The sequence below is a fragment of the Benincasa hispida genome, chromosome 4, assembly GCF_027475165.1.
Source record: "Benincasa hispida cultivar pf3 chromosome 4, pf3_genome.v1.1, whole genome shotgun sequence".
Classification (NCBI taxonomy): Eukaryota; Viridiplantae; Streptophyta; class Magnoliopsida; order Cucurbitales; family Cucurbitaceae; genus Benincasa; species Benincasa hispida.
Genome location: NC_143481.1, coordinates 68,733,882 through 68,753,696, shown reverse-complemented (window position 1 = coordinate 68,753,696; position 19,815 = coordinate 68,733,882). Strand labels below are relative to the sequence as shown.

At 39.0% G+C, this 19,815-nt stretch overlaps 1 protein-coding gene across 3 annotated transcripts in view; it reads left to right on the top strand.

The window, feature by feature from the left end:
- Positions 1-18,714, top strand: part of POK (Vps52 / Sac2 family) — a 31,316-nt gene extending 12,602 nt beyond the window's left edge. The window contains exons 10-23 of one of the 3 annotated variants that reach the window (XR_005481243.2): positions 360-451; positions 12,285-12,366; positions 13,552-13,734; positions 14,599-14,714; positions 14,810-14,868; positions 15,265-15,365; positions 15,985-16,035; positions 16,349-16,528; positions 16,609-16,743; positions 17,122-17,196; positions 17,565-17,622; positions 17,712-18,064; positions 18,187-18,271; positions 18,358-18,714. Coding sequence is in view for 1 of the 3 variants with exons in the window: in XM_039028457.2 (XP_038884385.1) it covers positions 360-451; positions 12,285-12,366; positions 13,552-13,734; positions 14,599-14,714; positions 14,810-14,868; positions 15,265-15,365; positions 15,985-16,035; positions 16,349-16,528; positions 16,609-16,743; positions 17,122-17,196; positions 17,565-17,622; positions 17,712-18,016 (1,437 nt within the window). In the remaining 2 variants the exon portion in view is untranslated. Of the gene's footprint in view, positions 1-359; positions 452-12,284; positions 12,367-13,551; positions 13,735-14,598; positions 14,715-14,809; positions 14,869-15,264; positions 15,366-15,984; positions 16,036-16,348; positions 16,529-16,608; positions 16,744-17,121; positions 17,201-17,564; positions 17,623-17,711; positions 18,065-18,186 lie in introns of all 3 variants that reach the window. The other 2 variants (XR_016529040.1, XM_039028457.2) reach the window with 2 other exon arrangements.
- The last annotated feature ends 1,101 nt before the right edge of the window (positions 18,715-19,815 follow it).

Below are 19,815 nucleotides of genomic sequence, written 5' to 3'. Positions count from 1 at the left end.
CCTATTTGGATTTATGCATCATTAAAATCGATGACGCTCAGATGAGATTGATGTCTCGATTATCTCATATTAGAGATGAAAGATGTGGTCACCATTGATTAAACAATACATTATAAATTTTGAATTAAGGAATATGTTACTGTTTACTATGTTGGTTTTATTTTGTGAACGTCAAAGGTAAAACTCACTTTTCTTTGGCAGAAAGTTCTGAATTTTGTTCCAGTATCCACTGGTCATTTAACGTTGGTGCAGCTAAAACTCTAATTTGAGTGCATATGTACAGTTTATAGAATTTTTGTTTCTTTTTTGTTATTTTGATGGGCTGTTATATGCATTTTGTCTATGTTATTGTTTTTCAGGTCTATGACTTCCTTGTCCAGAAACTACATGCTTTGAGAAAACCCAAGACAAATATTCAGATCCTTCAACAGAGTGTTCTTTTGAAGTACAAGTAAGTCTAAAATTTTGCACTTTCCACACGCCTTTTCATTGTAGTCTGATGAAAAGACTGCCAAATATGGAATAAGCAGATATTCAGAATATTAATTTTCCAATAACTTACAGTATTTATATTTTTCAAGGGAAGAGCTAACATTATAAGATGATGTATTACAGAACAGGGGAGGATAGGGGTACTTCCCAGCAAAGAAACCACGAAGAAAAATTTTCAATTGACTCGTGTCAGAAAACAATTATGACCATAAAATGACTTAATTGAAATAACCTTTGTAGATGGAAGGAATCTGATTCTATCAATAACGTATTCTTCTTTGTCTGGAGGGAAAATGATTCCATGTACCTATCACCATCAAGACAACGGTCTCCAAGAGTGGCCAGACTTGCCAAAGATAACACCAGCCACAATGACCTGTGAAGTCTTGAGCTTGTTCTTTAATCCAGTACCAACAAAAAGTTATGGAGGAGCCACTCTTCAAGACCATTAGTATGTGATGAAAAGCAATAGAAGTGAAAGTGAAAGAGAAGAGGGGCACACAATAATTTATGTGGAAAATCCTATAACAGGGAGAAAAAACCACGATATAGAAGGTTTCTTATCAATTTTTTGATATAAACAATACAGGGAGACTACACATATAAATAGAATAGTAGGAAATCCTAGGGTACTGGTAAAAGACAAAAACGCCTCTAGGGCAAAACTCCCTTATTTTCAACATGCATAGATATCAGTAAGACCCAACTTACTAACACAAAAATCAAAGTTTTGTATGAGGAAGCCCTTTTGTGAGAATATTTGTGATTTGTTCATTGGAGGGAATGTAGAGAATACAAATGTATTGGAGGGAATGTAGAGAATACAAATGTTGCCACTGTCTAGCTTTTCTCTGATGAAATGTCTATCAATTTCCATGTATTTTGTTCTGTCATGTTGCACTGGATTGTTTGTGATGCTTATTGCGGCTTTATTGTCACAATAGAGTTTCATTCGGAGATCACTGTCTTGATTGAGATCTGTTAGGACCTTTTTCAGCCAGATCCCTTCACATATTCCTAGACTCATGGCCCTGTACTTTGCCCCCGCACTGCTTCTGACAACAAACCCCTTGTTTCTTACTTCTCCAAGTAACAAGATTACCCAACATGAAGGTACAATACCCAAATGTTGACTTTTTGTCCACAACAGAACTTGTCCAATCAGCTTCCGTATAAGCCTCAATGCACCGTTTTTCAGAGTTCCTGAACATCAACCCCTTATCGGGAGTAGTTTTCAAATATCTCAGGATACGTTCCACAACCTTCATATGTTCTTCGTAAGGAGCTTGCATAAACTGACTGATTGCACTAACAGCGTAAGATATGTCTGGTCTTGTAACGACCCAAATTTCTAATATGTTTCTAGGACGCTACTTTATGCATGCATAGACTTGGCAATACATTTTCTCAAACGAATAATACAATAAAAGAGATAAAATTTTTGTTTAATTAAATAATGCTCAAATAAGCAAAGGTGAGAAAACCTAAAAAAAAAAAATTATACCATTCTGGGTACCCCTAACCCAACTTTAAAATGAATAACAATTAAATAAATCAATAAATAAAATCAATGAATATTTCATAAGATTTTAAAACGCCTAACTCCTAAACCAGACTCTAGTACATGAAACCTGAGTGCGGAAGCAGTAAACCGTCCAAATGGCCAGGTTATGGATCTCTCTTGTCATGCGCCGGTCTATCGTTGCCCTTACCTGAAAAACATGAAAAAAAAGGATGAGTATAAAAGTATACTCAATAAGCGGCCCACTACTAGGTCCACTCAGTGATCTGTTAGTCTTTCCATTGGACTGAAGTGCACAAGGGAATCATAGGTGTAGGCATGGCATAGGCATAAGGGGCGAACCCGAAGGCACGCTTTCATAAGTAGTGACCCCAGAGGTCACAAGTATAAACATAAGTGGTGATCCCAAAAGGACACCGTACATAAGCATAGGGTGAGGCCCAAAGGCTCACAACATGCGATGTGCATAGCCCAATGTTAACACTAACAGTCACTGGAATCTCAAACAGACATATACATGCAAACAAGGTCATAAATCATGCCAAGATCATCTAACAGTTCACAATTTATCCATCCATCAAACTTTGCAACGACATACAACATTGACATACGGTGACATAAGCGTAAGCTTTCAAAATTTTCATCTGACCAGCAGGCCTATCAAAATATTGCATTCCAACTGAGGAACCAATACGTAACACATGCTTGGGATTGAGGGCAAACCGGTAATAAACCACTTACCTAAGTTTGAACCAATGAGCAATTCAATGCAAGCACGAAAGCAATGAAACTCACACACTCGAACAATCTCCCAACACCCCAAAAAAAGGTCCAACCTAGCCACACAAATAAAACAACAGTTTGACACAAAACACAGTAGCATAACCCAACCTACAAAAGCGTTGAAACTGCGTCCACGTACCTAAGGATACCGAACTACCCCAACGAACTTTCACTTTGCCTAGTAGTCTCCTTCACCACTACTAGATTCTGAAATCAACCACCAAAAGAAGAAAAAATTTTTGGGGTAAGGATAGCTTTGGCCCAAAATAGCCGATGACAAAGGGTTACCAAAAGAACCCGAAACTCACCCCCAAACTGGATGGTTGAGCAGAACCAACCCCGATCCGACGACAATCGGAACTGTCTGCGTCAGGGCTGGCGGACGGCGCTTGGACTGGGCTGGCGGCTGGCAAACTTGGCAGGGCGCGGCTGGAGGAGACGGAAGCCGAGTGCGAGCAACTTGAACCTAAAGCGGGATGCACGGAACTAAGGGGACGGAACAGCCTGACGCGTGGCAGTCGTCGAACGAACGGAGGCGCGACTGGGACTGGGGCGGACGTCGGACGAAGACGAAGTGCAGCTGCGAGTGACTGGGCCTGCAGCGGACTCCTTGCGCGGCTGGAAGAAGGAGATCAGTTGGGAAGAATAGAAAAATTTGGAGGGGCGGCGGCGGCTGGGAGGAAAAGAAGAAGAAGAAGATTCTTTTTTTTTTCTCTATTGCACGCTTCCCGAGGTCACCCAATTTAAAAAATACCAAACCCTTAACCCTACTTCTTTTTAGGAAAAGGTAAAACAACCCAAAAGTGAATAGATATAAACAACTAAATAGATAAATATAACCCCCAACTCCTTTTCCCAAAAACACCAACCACTACTAAAATATATATATATAAAAAAAGCTAAACTTTGGCCTTTAAATAAAAGAAAGGATCAATTGCACGAATTAATTTAGATCTTACCTAGATTTCAGGGCGTTACAACCTTCCCTCCTTAAGAAACTTTCGTCCTCGAAAGTTCTAGTCTTAGAAGAGCTCTAGATGCAGTGTTCTCATCTCGTCCTCTCACTCCCAAGTTGCTTCCTCAAACTGATGATTCTGCCATAGTACCTTCACTAGTGGCATCTCCCTGTTGTGCAAAACTTTCATCTCCCTGGCCACAATTTGCGCAGGCTTCTCTTCGTAACTTAAGTTTTCATTCAGCTGCAAGGGCTCAAAGTCCACCACATGAGACGGGTCCGTTAAATACTTCCTCAGCATGGAGACATGAAAACATTATGGACCGTAGAAAGAGACGGTGGCAAAGCCAAACGGTAAGCCACAGGGTTGGCTTGCTCCAAGATCTCGAATGGCCCTACAAAACGCGGACTTAGCTTACCCTTCTTTCTGAATCTCAGGACACCCTTCATTGGCACCACTTTCAGGAACACTTTGTCACCTGCCTCGAACTAGATCTTTACTCCTAACATTAGCGTAACTTTTCTGTCTACTTTGCACGGCTAGCATTTGAGCCCTGATCTTCTGCATGGCTTCATTTGTCAACTCCACTAACTCAGTTCCCACCAGTTTCCTCTCCCTAATCTCACCCCAGCAAACTGGAGACTTGCAACCACTACTATAAAGAGCTTCAAATGGCGACATGCTAATGGTAGCCTGATAGCTATTATTATAAGCAAACTTTGCCAGATGCAAGTGGGAGTCCCAACTCCCTGAAAACTCCAATGCACAAGTGCGCAACATGTCCTCCAACGTCTGATTCAAGCGTTCTGTTTGCCCATCAGTTTGAGGGTGGAAGACTGTACTGAAGTTTAACCGCGTCCCTAAGGCTGGAGGCTCTTCCAAAAACTGGAGGTGAAACAAGGGTCCCTGTTGGACACAATTGACATTGGCACATCGTGCAATCTTACTATCTTCTTCATATATAGCTGAGCCCACTTACTCACTGCGTACGTGGGCTTTCCTGGAATAAAATACATCACCTTGGTGAGTCTGTCTATCACAACCCAAATCACTGAGAAACCTTCCGCTGTCCTGGGCAAACCCGTAATGAAATCCATGGACATGCATTCCCACTTCTATTCTGGCACATCCAGTGGCTGTAGCAAGCCTGCTATCTTCTGCCTTGGGGCCTTCACCTGTAGACAGACTAAACATTTGCTGACATAGTCAGCTATCTCCCTTTTCATATTGGGCCACCAGTAATACCGTTTCAAATCTTGATACATTTTGGTACTACCTAGGTGCATTGAGAATGGAGAGTTGTGAGCTTCTGCCAACAATTCCCCCTTTAGGCCATCATCTGCTGGAACGCATAACCGTCCTTGATACAGAAGGCCTTGGTCCACCGACACAGAAAATTCACTGGCCTGGCCCGACCCTACCTGATGACATTTCTGAACCAGGTCCGGATCACCCTGCTGTGCAACAATAATCCTTTGTCTCAAGGTTGGTTGCACTGTTAACTGAGCTAGCTACGAAGTGACTTCCCCTACTGCCACCGCAATCTCTGCTCGCTCCAGATCCTTACACAACTGAACCTGCTTAGTGATCAAGGCAGCCGAATGAGTGGTCTTCCGACTGAAGGCATTGGCTACCATATTCGCCTTACCTGGGTGGTAGAGGATCTCACAGTCGTAATCCTTTACTAACTCGAGCTACCTGCGTTGCCTCATGTTTAACTCTTTCTGGGTGAAGAAGTATTTCAGACTCTTGTGGTCGGTGAAAACCTGGATCTTTTCCCCATACAAGTAGTGCCTCCAGATCTTTAGGGCAAACACCATCGCTGCCAGTTCCAAGTCGTGAGTAGGATAGTTTCGCTCATGGTTTTTCAACTGGCGGGAGGCATAGGCAACCACTTTACCTTGCTGCATAAGCACACAACCCAAACCCTTCTTAGAAGCATCACTGTAGATCACAAAAGGATAACGGGAGAAACTGAAATCCCTTCTTTCGATCGAGCCACTTCCATTCCGAGGAAATACCTCAATTTTCCAAGGTCTTTAATTTCGAACTCCTCAGCCATTCTCCTCTTTGGCCTGACAATCTCTGTGGCATCATCACCCGATATGACAATGTTATCCACATACACAATAAGGATCGCAATTTTCCCTGATAATGACCTTTTTGTAAACAGAGTGTGATCTGAATGCCCTTGACTATACCCTTGAGATTTCACCAAGGTAGTGAATCTATCAAACCAAGCTCTTGGAGATTGCTTCAACCCATACAAGGATTTCCTTAGCTTACAAACTCGGTGATTGAACTGACTCTTGAACCCCGGGGGGACTCATGTAAACTTCTTCTAATTCTCCATTTAGAAAGACATTTTTTACATCAAGTTGATGGAGGGGCTAGTCTCTGTTAACTGCTACTGATAGAAGGATGCGGACAGTATTTAACTTTGCCACTGGGGAGAAAGTCTTGGAGTAATCTATTCCGAAGGTTTGAGTAAAGCCTTTGGCAACCAATCTCGCCTTGTACCTATCCATCGTTCCATCAGGCTTGTATTTTATTGTAAACACCCACTTGCACCCAACTGTCTTGTGTCCTTTAGGAAGGGTGACTCGATCCCAAGTACTGCAGTTTCCATCTGACTCTCCACCACATTTAGCCTTCTACTTAAGAGTCTTATCTCTGAGGAACCTTTTTGCACATTCACCCTCAAAAGTATCATCTGCTGGAGTAGTTTTTTCGAAACTATCATCGTTTGCAACCACATCTTCATCGCATAAGGTGTCCTTGGCACAATCATCGGTACTGTCGATGATTTCTCTGCTTTCACATTTTCAACACAAACATCATTATTACTAGAGGTAGGAATACCAGTACCTGGAACTGATGTTGGGTCTAACTCATGGACCGGAGCCAGAGAAGTAACAGGCGACACTATTTCTTTTCTGAGATTCTTCCTATAGTATGTTATCCATGGAACTTGTTTGGTCGGAAGGATAGTCTTGTCAATATCCATGACAAACTCAGGACGAACATTCCCAGGTTCAAACCCAGGAAGAATAATCCCAGGTTCAGATAACGCAATGAACTCGGACTCCAATTAGTCTCTTCACTAGTACTCTCCTCTTGAAGACGACTAATGGGAAAAAAAGGTTGATCTTCAAGGAAAGTAATATCCATCGAGACAAAAGTATTTTCGTGAGGACGGGTGATAACATTTGTACCCACGTTGATGAAGAGGATACCCAATAAAGACACATTTCTGAGCGCGTGGGGTGAATTTAGTGCAATTAGGACCATGGGCATGGACAAACACGACACACCCAAACACCTGAAGAGGGACATCAGGAACAAGGTAGTTATTGGGGTAGAACTCCTTGAAACACTCCAGAGGAGTGTGAAACTTTAAGACATGGGAAGGCATTCGGTTTATTAGGTGGGCTGCCGTTAAGATAGCATCCTCCCACAAGTAGGACGGGAGGGAAGTGGACAACATAAGAGAGCGAGCGACCTCAACGAGATGACGATTTTTTGGCTCAGCCACCCCATTCTATTGAAGAGTGTACGCACACGAACATTGATGAACAATTCCCTTAGAGGCTAAAATTTCCCGAAAAGACATTGAAAAACTCACAACCGTTATCACTCCGAAGGATGACAATTTTTGTATTGAACTGGGTTCCCACAGTGGTATAAAACTATTGAAATACTGATGAGACCTCGGACTTATTAGTGAGAAGGAACACCCAGGTAAACCGAGTGTGATCATCAATCAACGTCACAAACCAGCGTTTGCCAGTAGAGGTAGTGATGGGTGAAGGACCCCAGATATCACTATGGATAAGAGTGAACGGTTTAGACATCTTATATGGTTGAGTTCTCAATGAGACATGATACTGTTTAGCCTGAATACACACATCACAAGTCAGACCAGAAATATCAATATTATGAAACAGATGGGGAAATAGATATTTCATATATTGAAAACTCGGATGCCGGAGACGGAAATGACATAACATGTAATCTTTTTCGGAAGTAGAAAAACAAGATGAAAGCAAACTAGTTCTATCACATGACCTAGAAAAAGTATCTGCATTAAGGAAATAGAGCCTCCTATCATGCCGGGCAGTGCCAATCGTCATCCCCGAGCTCAGATCCTGAAAAACAACAGCCTGACACCCCAGATCTCTCATAATCTTACTAACAAATAATAAATTATAAGAAATTTTGGAACCTGCAACACATCTTGTAAGGTTAAACCCTTAAAAGGAGAGAGATGACCCTTTCCTGCCACAGGAGCAAAGGATCCATCTGCAATTCTGATTCTCTCATTATCAGCACTTGGACAATATGAAATAAACTGGTCAGAAGAGCCACTTAAGTGATCTGTAGCTCCCGAATCTCGAATCCAGGACTTGCTACCATTAACACTCATAAGACCAAAGGATTAAGTCGTACTTGACTGGGCAATCGCACTGACACCCACAGCACTGGAGTCATTCAGACTAGTTCCCTGATTCTAAGGTTGAGAGCTGCCATTAGCTAATTCACCTACTAACGCTCGTCCAGACCCTGACTGACGTCGTCTACTATTAGGCGGATGACCATGCAACTTTCAGCACTGATCTTTGGTGTGCCAAGGTTTCTTGCAGTGTTCACATACTGGGGGAGGCTTACTATTCTGTTTATCATTAATAGGACCAGATGTTTTAAACGCAGCGGAATCTGTCAAAGAGATCAATAAATTGTTCATGGCACTAGACCTGTCTTCCTCTAGACGAATCTCAGAACAAACTTCCATGATGGACGGTATTGGACGATGGCCCAGGATTCGACTCCGTACGACATCGAACTTAGAATTTAGGCCTGCAAGTAAATCCTAGACCCGATCGGTTTCTTCAGACTTGAAGCGTTGCACTCCTCTGCAAGGACAATCCCAAACCATCTCACGACATAGGTCCATCTCTTGCCACAGTAACGACAATTTAGTGAAGTAGGCTGTTACATCCATCGTTCCTTGTTTGATTCACGAACTTGCTTGTGTAAGGTGTAGAGCCGGGAGGCATTCTGTCGTTTGGAATACAACTTCTGAACGGCATCCCAGATGTCTCGAGCAGTAGTAGCATATAGTAGGGGTTTTCTATCCGAGGTTCCATGTTACCTACTAACAAAGATTGGAGTAAAGAATCCTCCCCCTTTAAGATACATTCTTGAGGGTCACTTGATCTTGGTTTGGGTATTTCACCCGTTAAGTACCCAAATTTATGACGACCCTTGAGGGCCATCTTGATAGATTGTGACCAAGAAAAGTAATTTTGACTATTCAATTTTTCCCCAACAATAAAACCTGTAGAGTTTCCCATAGACACAAACAATAAATTTGCTGTAGGTAAAGTAGGGAAAGAGGTTACCATATTTTCGGAGTATGTCGGTAGGTTAGAAGGGAAATCTGATTGAATACCCGAGGTCTTCCCAAGTGCTTCTCCGAGGGCGGCTATCAGTTATTGAATAGACTCGTTTTGTTGTTTAAGCTGAAGTTGAAGTTGGGTGAATTATTCCTGGATCTCATTGGGTACTGTATTGCCTTGCGTTCTTGGGTGCATATAGTCAAGTGTCTGTCCAAGATAAGGTGATGATTCCCCCACTTCAAATCTGCCACCATAGGAACCTGTTGACTGAGACTGCAACCCAAGCTCGGCTGGAATGGAATCACGGTCGGCGCTGAGCAGTAACCATGGCTGGGATCAATGGACTTCAATTGAGATTGGGTACAGACAGCAGCGGGGATCGAAGTACTGCAGCTGGAATCGGTTGGGTCACGGCTAAGGGGGTCCACGTGCGTGGCAGGGTTGGTCCAGAAGGCTCCAACCGGTTGAAAGTCGGATGGGTCGGGTTGGAAATCGCCAACTGGCTGGCGTTCGATCGTGGAAGGCTCGGTGTGAAGGTCCATCGAGGTCTACGGGGCGGATGGTTTTGCACGAAGCTAGAAGCCGCTAAACACCTTGCTTCCGATCGTCTGAGGTGCGTCGCGGCTTCTGATTGTCTGAGGCGTGCCGCATGGGTTCGTCTGGTTGCCGATCCAATCGGCTGGCTGGGTCTGCTGGTTGACGATCCAGTCAGTTGCCTGTCCTCCTGGTTGGGTTGATCTCTGAAGATGAGGTAGAACTGTTTGGAAGTACCATTCTATACGATAGTGGCTATATTGGTGGTTGTGGTGCCATTATTGTCGCCAGATGGCACTTGTGATTCTCCTGTTTGGTTTTCCTCAATGGTGGCCAGAGTTTCATCTCCATGCTCTGATACCATGATGAAAAGCAATAGAAGAGAAAGAGAAGAGAGGCACACAACAGTTTATGTGGAAAACTCTATAACAGAGAGAAAAAACCACGATACAGACAATACAGGGAGACTACACATATAAATAGAACAGTAGGAAACCCTAGGGCATTGGTAAGAGACAAAAAGGCCCCCCGGGAAAAACTCCCCTATTTTCAACTGTATGACACAAGTTTCAGATTTTAAAGACCTAGCTAATGCTCTAGGATTTCTGCCTTTCCATCACTTGTCATGCATGTAGTTGGGGGAGAAAATTAATATGGATTCACTTTGGGATGCGATATGCCATGTTTGTGCAATAAGAGTGAGTCCAAAAGAAGAATCTGACAATTGGAGCAGCTTCTGCACTTCTACAAAAAAGAAGTAAAGTTGATTTGGCAAACCTTTAGGCTGATTTAGCAGAATTTAGGATTGTAACCTAGCACTTTTGGCTATGTGGATTTGGCGTTTCCTTACTGAGTGAGATGTTCTATGGTGGCCATTAATTGTGGCTAAACATTATATGACTGACAAAGTTTGGCCGGCATCTAGTTATCGGGGTTCTTTGAATTCCCTTGGAGATTTATTTTGTTAGACTATTAGCTCGGCCGCTAATTGTGTTCAACGTTGCATTGGTAATGGCTCTTCTACTTCTTTTGGGAAAGGTTCGTGGCTTAGTTGTGGTATTATTTCTACTGCATTCCTCTGTCTTTTTTGTCTTGCTCTCAACCCTGATGATACTGTGGCTGATGTGTGGATTGATGGATCAACTTCATGGGATCTGCATTTTAGTCGTAATCTTAATGATTTGGAGACTTCTTAATAGACTACTTTATCTCATCACTTATACTCGGCTAGAATCTGCCTTACATGTGATACTTGGACTTGGCCTATTGATCCCGCATCAACTTTTAGCGTTTAATCTCTCTTGGCAGAATTGGTGGGTTCGATTGATTCTCCTAGGAAGGATCTTTACTCTATTGTTTGGAAGGATCACTATCCAAAAAAGGTCTAGATTTTCCTTTGGAAGCTTACCTTGGTGCTATTAATACCACTTATAGGTTACGAAGGTGGATACCTTATATGCATCTCTGCCGTTCTTGGTGCCACATATGCCGCCAACCTGTGGAATCTCCATCTCACTTATTTGCTGATTGATCTTTTCCAACTCGCTTCTGGAATGTTATTTTGGAAGCTTTTGGCTGGACTATGACTTGTCCTAATTCTATATCCAATCTTCTTGCTTCTTTAGTAGTGAGACATCCTTTTGGTAGTTTTAAAAAAAAAAATTGGTTGGTATTGTGCATGCTGGACTTTTTGGGGTGAACGTAATGGTCGTTTATTTAGGGATTCCTACTCTCCTTTTGAAAGGTTCATGAATTTGGTTCTATCTAATGCGTTTCTTTGGTATAAATCTAAGCATCCATATACTCATTATAGTTTATCTCTTTTTTTTTTTTTTCTTTCCAATTAGAGAGCTTTCTTGTAATTACGTCTACGTGTTGAGGTTTCCCCTTATTTTATCTATTAATGAAATGTTTTTTTATTAGAAAAATATATCTGGCAGAGTTTATGGCACAAGTGCCCTATTTCCTCAATCTTCCATTTCTTCTATCGTGTGTATTGAAGGCCTGCTGTAGTAAAACATTGTGCTAAGAGGACACCACTTCTCTCCTCCTTCTCATAAAGGTTCCATTGAAGTTGAGTTTTACAATTTGCTCCCACTCATCTTACATGTCTGCCAACTGCCAGTATCCTGCCCTGGCTTTAACAAATCAGGGGTGTGCAAATATTGTAAATAGATTTTGTGGACCTCCCTACCATTCAACTGATCATTGCAGAAGAAAATTCTGTTGCCATTTTCCAGTCTGATATAGAAATTCGGATCTTTGCCTTTTTCTATATCTAATTTAGAGAGCAGATTCAGAAGCTATGCTATTACATGTTGAATATTTTCATGCGTTACTTGTATCAGTAGTTGGTTTATTCATTGATTGTTGTTTTATTTATAAGTGCCTTCTATGCACAATGAAGTAGTGATCAGTGTGTGCCTCGACAATGATCTATTTATTCCTTCCCCAGTTAGTTTTCATCTATGAAATTCAATATTATTCTATGATTTTGCATATTTTTTGTCTACCCAACGTTTATCATTGAATACCTTATCTAAAATCATATAATACCTTTTCAGATTCTGCTACCTTAATGATAAATTGATAATGTAGGTATGTCATTTCTTTCCTCAAAGATCATAGCAAAGAAGTTTATAATGAGGTTCGGACAGCATATATTGATACAATGAACAAGGTAATTGTTGAAGAAATCATTTATTTTTGTAATGGTATGCATGCTTAATTAATTACATGAACCCTTGTGGAAGAGGAAGACATGCCAATTCAAATCCTTGGACAATATATTACTCGGAAATTTTGTGCGACTATTATTTTGAGTCGTTTCGAAGTATGGATATTCATGGTTATCTTGATTTATTTTGACCTGGGAGTTCCAAATCACTGACGCTGGCATGATGCAAGTCTTCAGACTATGTTAACAATATATTGCCTGTTGGACATGAGAACTCAATGAATTTCTCAGTCAGACTTTGTCAGTAGTTGTACCACCATAGAGGCAATGAGACCATATGAATACTTCAGACCTTCCAGGCATCCTAGAGTTTCAAGAAGTAGTTCATCCACCCCAGAGCACTAAAAAATAACATAACATTGAAGTGATCCAATCAAGAATTCATTCCCAATCAAGCACTTAGATATTCATTGCAAACATATTCTTAAATTATTGTGGAACTCATAAACAGGTAGAGAAAAAATATATAAAAAGTGGTAATGATTGGGAATGAATTCTTCACGTTCCTCTAAAAGGAATCTATACATGGGAGAGGAAAACGTGCTTGTCACTTATTCCCGGCAGAAATTTTTACATTGGTTTCTATATTCCTGGCCGAAGAAGAAGATCATGTATTGGTTTCTATATACCTCGCTTTTCACTCTCTCTAATTATCACTTATTCCCGGCTAAGCTTTTGTGAGCATGGAATTGACTAGGCTGCTATGATATCTCTTGTGATAGATGTAACACACCATAAGAACAAAAAATGGTCCAAGGGGTGATAATAACTTATTTATTCAAGATACTGGAACATAATACAGAGAACAAATCTTCTGCATGCTTCAAGTCTATGCCACGTCTTATTTTAAAATTAATGTGGCATTACGTCGACATTATTCCATTGCCTATTTAACCTAAGAATAAATGATTTGGAGTATTCTTGGGTCCAACAATAATTAGTTTTTGATCTCTTTCATATGATTACTCACCATGCATATTTTTGGTCTTTACATAATTGCTTTTCAACAGTCAGCATGACAAGTTTTTATGCATCAGTAAAAATTGTTTTCTGTTTTTACGAGAAAAATCATTTATCTAAGGAGTATTGAGCTATTGATATATTAAAACTAATATTTATGTTTTTCAGGTTTTGGGTGCACATTTCCGTGCCTACATACAGGCATTAGAGAAATTGCAGCTAGACATAGCGACATCTAGTGATCTGATTGGGGTTGAGGCTAGAAGTTCAGGTCTTTTCTTGAGAGGAAGGGAACCACTGAAGAACCGATCTGCTGTCTTTGCTCTTGGTGATAGAATAAAGATACTAAAGGTTTTATTACTCTCTTATTTCTTGTAACCTCCTTGATCACGTTGTTCACTCACTCTTGTTTGAATCTAACTTGTGACTTATTTTTTCTCGTAGTTCTTCAATTCTTCATTCTTGTTTGAACTAGTAGCTTAGTCTTGTTAACCATGAATTTGTTTATGTAAAGTTGTGCATTTATTTTTGGTTAAATTACAAATTTAGTCCTTGAACTTCTAAGGTAGTGTCTAATAGGTCCAAAAATTTAAAAAGTGTATGATAAGTCCTTGAAATTTCTATTTTAAATCTTGACATGCACTACATTTTCAAAATTAATGGAGGATTTTGTGTATAATATGACCCAAAACGTTCAAATTATTTTGTCTAATGATACGTGAATTTTAAAAGATGTCAAATCGGTCAAAGACCTACTAAATTCAAAATTGAAACTTTTGGGATTTACTAAAATACTTTTAAAATTTTAGGGACCTGTTAGAATAGGCTAATTAGACACAAATTTGAAATTTGTAATTTAGCCTTTATTTTCTGTTTCTGTTGTTAGATTGCACTTTAATTTTGATGTATTATAAATAGATGCTTTAAATAATCATCTTTTATTAAAGAACTACTTTGATAAAGTTTAGAGACTACTTGTTTTGTCTACTACTTTTTCTTAGTGTAAAAACAAAACACCCTTTCGCTCATTTTAATTTATCCTTTTTAGTCGGTAATTGGTGCTCCCTTTTGTAATACCTTTTGTTTTTGGGGTTTCCCCCTTTTCTCACTAATATATTGTTTCTTTTACACTACTTTGAACTTAGAACAAATGAGTTTGGGTACATTCACATGTGATAAATAACATCTATATATAAGTGTGTAAACTCTATTCAGGAAGTTGACGAACCTGCACTGATTCCACATATTGCCGAAGCCAGTTCAATTAAGTATCCTTACGAAGTTCTCTTTAGGAGCATGCATAAGCTTCTAATGGACACTGCTACGTCTGAGTACTTCACAGTTTACTCTTCCTTGGTTTATTATCTTCAGAATGTTATTTTATCAAGTTTGTCGATTATGTTTATTAATTTGTTTTACTTCACAGGTATAATTTTTGTGATGATTTTTTTGGGGAAGAATCAATGTTTTATGAGATCTTTGCAGGTAACTATGATAGAATCCTTGGCTTATTGTCAGTTAACTTATCTATACAGACGTTAAGTTGCCAATATGAGTTTGAATCTTTTATTACGAGTTTTCACCTTTCAATAAAGTTGTGCCATTGGTCTTATATTGCCTTTTTTTTTCTTCAAATCTATTATGCATATGAATACAAAAGCATTTCCCTCTCTCCTTCTCTCTCTCTCTCTCTTTCTCTCTCTCTAATTCAACTATATATGTTCCTAGAGTCAATTTGTGTGGAAGCTCTGGCCAAGCATATCGCACAAGTTCTGACTTTTCTTCTAAGGAAAAGATATTGAGTGGAAGATGTTTTATTTTCAGTTATTATAGTGATTTGGTGAGGTTAACATGATCTGACATTCGTTCTCGAGTAATCAGGTCCTTTTGCTGTCATTGACGAACACTTCAATTCAATTCTCCCGAACAGTTATGATGCAATTGGTCTAATGCTCATGATTCTGATCATTCATCAGCATCAGGTACATTATCTTAGTTTGGTCTGGTGCTAATTATATGGGTAAACTAAAGAATTGCTGTTAGGCTTCTATGTTTAATTCAATAATAGGCAGAAGCCCTAATTAGAAAATATTGGTAGGAAGATATGTCAAGGTGGAGCTTATGATTTAGATCATTTCTGAATTTTCTAATTATTTAAATTCACTTATCAAGTTGACATCTTTTCAAATTTAGGAGCATGCCTTCATCTTGATAATTATGTACTATTTTTTAACCTTTAAAGAGTTACCATTTTATTTTTATTTTATTATATATATTTTTTTAAATAAGATGAAATACGTGAGAATTGAGATGCCCACAATCATTGACTAGTTTTTAGAGTTACATAACTTGTCTGGATACATCAGATACTTGTTTTAGAAAAAGCCTGCTTATGCAACTTGGTTATGACATTTATTTTTAGCATATTCTGTTTTCTTAATTAAAAAAAGAAAAAGATCTCCATACTCAGTTTTCTATTTGATCTTTTCTCTGCTTTCCAACGTGTTGAACATCTTGCAACACATCTACATCCTCGTTCACTTGGTTGCATCTTCTGTTACGTATGATACATCCATTGGCTGAAATTGCTTATATGTCCAGCTTATCATGTCACGGCGGCGTATACCTTGCTTGGATTCATATTTAGACAAGGTTTGTGTTTCTTGGCGAGTTTATACTTCTGCTTAACTTTCTAGATATCAGTTCCATTAATCTCGATGGTGTTAGTTGATGGCCCCTACAGTTTATGTGGGCTTTTTGATTGAGAACGTCCTCCGGGTGCGAGCTTTCGAGAAGGACTAGAATAAATGTGAAACTAATTTGCTGGTTTGAAAATCGAAGGAAGGGAGAATTTTGAACATAATTGTTTAAATGTTATATTTCTTTGATATCCAAAGATGGATGATGATAATTGTATCGCTTGCTTATGAACTACATAACCTGGTTGTTGGATTATCCTGAGCAGGTTAATATTGCTCTTTGGCCTCGTTTTAAGATGGTATTTGACATGCACCTCAGCAGTCTGAGGAATGCAAATGTAAAGACATTGTGGGAAGATGATGTGCATCCTCACTATGTCATGAGGCGATACGCTGAGTTTACAGCTTCACTTATCCATCTGAATGTCGAATATGGAGATGGGCAGGTAGGTCAGAGCACAACCCCCCTCCCCCTCTCCAGGTTTTCATTGCCTAATTATCTGTATATAAAATGCCATGTTTGCAGCTTGATTTGAACTTGGAGCGGCTAAGAATGGCAATTGACGATTTGCTTATCAAGCTTGCCAAAACCTTTTCAAAAGCTAAATCACAGACAGTGTTTCTTATAAATAACTACGATATGACAATTTCCGTCTTGAAGGTAGGGATCGGCTCTCAAGGTCTCTCTTCGTCTAATAAAATCAATGAAATAGAAATTCAGTAGGTAATGTCAATCTATAATTTCACAAAAGCTAGAAGGACAGATCCCAAGAGCGTAACCTATCCTCATTATGGCGTGCAGTCTTTTTTCTATTAAATCTGCAGTCACACTTTGTTTCTTTTTAGAAAAGAAGAATGATGTTTCCAAGAGTTCATTGTAAAGAAATGGTCTTCTCATAATTTTGAACCCCTCATTGAGAAATAGAAAGAACTTCTTGGACAAGATTATTTATTCAGTTTTTCCCTTCAGCCGGGGCAGCACATGAGTTTGTTTATGGCTCTACGGAGATCCTTCAATGAGAAATTTTATTGATTTCAGGAAGCTGGTCCAGAGGGTGGGAAAATTCTGGTGCACTTCGAGGATCTGCTGAAGAGCAACACAGCCTTGTTTGTGGCAAGTAACTTGCTGATTATGATGACCTAGAATGGTTTTTATTTTAAAACACATAATTGCATTATTGGTATTAATATTTGATTGCAGCTGCAGTTTATTGCTAAAATGGCTTAACCTTCACGCTGTTGTATTCTTATTGTTTTGACACTTTGCCTTCTAATTGAATGAAAAAAATTGGTGATCGAAAATTCTTGTGAGATGATACCACTAGTCTGTATTATAATTTTACGTTGGCTAAAATCTGCACCCATCAAAAGATATCAACATTCCTTTCTTTTTTATTTTTATTATTTTTTGCAAAAATATAATGTCCTAGAATGGCTTGTCATTCTTTGCGAGTCGTCTAAAGATATAATGCCTTCATGCAGGAAGAACTCTTAGCAGAGCATTTCAGCCAACTTATCAAGTTCGTTAAAACCCGTGGCTGTAAGTGCTTGAACAAAATTTTATTTTGACTTCTGGTCACTTTGTTGGTTTTTTAAGCAATGAACTTATAGAGAAAATATCTTTTTTAGCGGAGGACCTAAGTTCGAATCCCGACCGACCAATTACTGTGGCTGAAGTAGAGCCCCTTGTAAAAGACTTTGCGAGCAGATGGAAAGCTGCAATCGAGTTGATGCACAAAGATGTCATCACTTCTTTCAGTAATTTCTTGTGTGGAATGGAAATCCTAAGGGCGGCTTTGACTCAACTCCTGCTTTATTACACAAGACTCTCGGATTGTATAAAGCGGATCGTTGGTGGCTCTGCTCTAAACAAGGATCTAGTGTCCATTTCTTCAATTATGTATGAAATTAGGAAATATTCAAGAACTTTTTAAGGTTGAGGGAATCAGAACTAAGAGCAAGAAATGAAGATAGCATAATATGTAAGCAAGTAGATGCCGGCATCATTACCTTCTTAGCTCTTGAGCTTCTTTTTGTGCATCACATTTCCATTCACAAAATGTTAGTGTTGGTAAGCAGCTCACAGTATTATTTCTTATTGCAGGTGCCAGTGCAGCTGTGTTCAATGTTTGGTTATGCACAGCTGCTTTCGTTTTGGTTCTTTGGAAAATATCCAGTTGATGCGCGAGGTCATGTCTTTACTTTTCTATCACATTTCAGTGCCAAGACATTACATTACCTGCGTCGTCAACATTAGTTAATCTGCTGTGTACAGTTTTTACCATGGAACCTGATACACAATCCTTTTCCATAAATCACCCCCACCAGAAAAATCCCAGAGGAACAGGAAGAAGAAGCCAAGTTAAATTTGAAATATCACAGTTTGTTGTAAGATTCTGTTCCAAATTAAAAAAGAAATAGGAAAAATGACTTACGTTAGGGACCTAATTTGCAAGAGTGAAATGTTCATTCTTCTTCAAAGCGAGGTTTTGCCTTGGACTTGGAGTGGAGCGGCCACAGTTGGACAGGTTAATGTTTTATGGTTCTTCTGAGATGTTAATGTAGCACACACTTCTGTTTCTCCGTGGTACGACTTGTCGTTCATGGCTTATCGATTACATCATCTTTGGTAGACTGCGCTATTTCTTTTCTAGTTTCAAATTTAATGATCATTATAATTAGATTTCCTGATGATATAGGCAATGGGTGTCTAACCGGCTCTTTATGAGTGCTTAGGTTTATTTTATTTATTTATTTTTTTAATAAAAAAAAAGTGTTCCAAATAATAAGGGAACTATAAATTTTTTGGTTGCTAATACATCTGAATCTCAGTTGAGTTGAGCTAAGTTTAATTTTGGTTAGGCTATTCTTTATTTGAATCTCAAAGAGATATTATAAAGAAAGCTTTAAATGAAAGTTTTTTTGGATTACATAATATTCTCATGTTAGATTTTATGATCAAAAACTCGTGGTTTGTAAACAAAACTTATTCTATAAATTAATAAAGTTGTTATTGAAGTTTGATTTAAGAAAGTTGTATTGAATATATGAATTGCTTATTTCGTTTTAAAAATAAATTTAATAAACTATAAGATTCATGACTATTACATGAGTACTTGAATTTTATGTAGAGACATAAGAGCAGATCAGGTTCAAGTAAATAGTTTAAATGATCTATAGTATATTGAATAAGGTTGGGTGTCTTATTCTGGTAACACTATCGGTACGGCTCACTCTGTAGTTACAAGGAGTTGTAAAGTGTTATAAACAAGTGATCCTAATTCGTATATGTAGTGACATGAGAGTGGGGGCGCCATGTGCAATGAGTTTGTGTAAGATCAGACCAAAATATTAGTTATTCTTACTCTATGATGCTGTTTATTGTTTAAGACAGACTATTTCACAACGACGACTTAGGCAAATTAACCTTAATTCTGAGTTAACTATGAATTCCTGTTTATTCGAAATTATATTTAGATTTGCATATGTGAGGGACTTAATAGTGTTGGCTCAATAATTATAGACTAGGTAAATAGCTGGAGACATAGGGTGTAAGATGGAATTCACTCTTATTCATTTTTAGGGATAGTACTGAGGTTATTCTCTCAAACCAATTGTTCATTAGAGAATCAGACTTAAGGAATAAGAGGTAATCTCGGGGATAAAACAACTTTTTGACCTTGTCGTTATTGCGAACAACCTATGAAAGGTTAACTTACTAATTATGGTTATA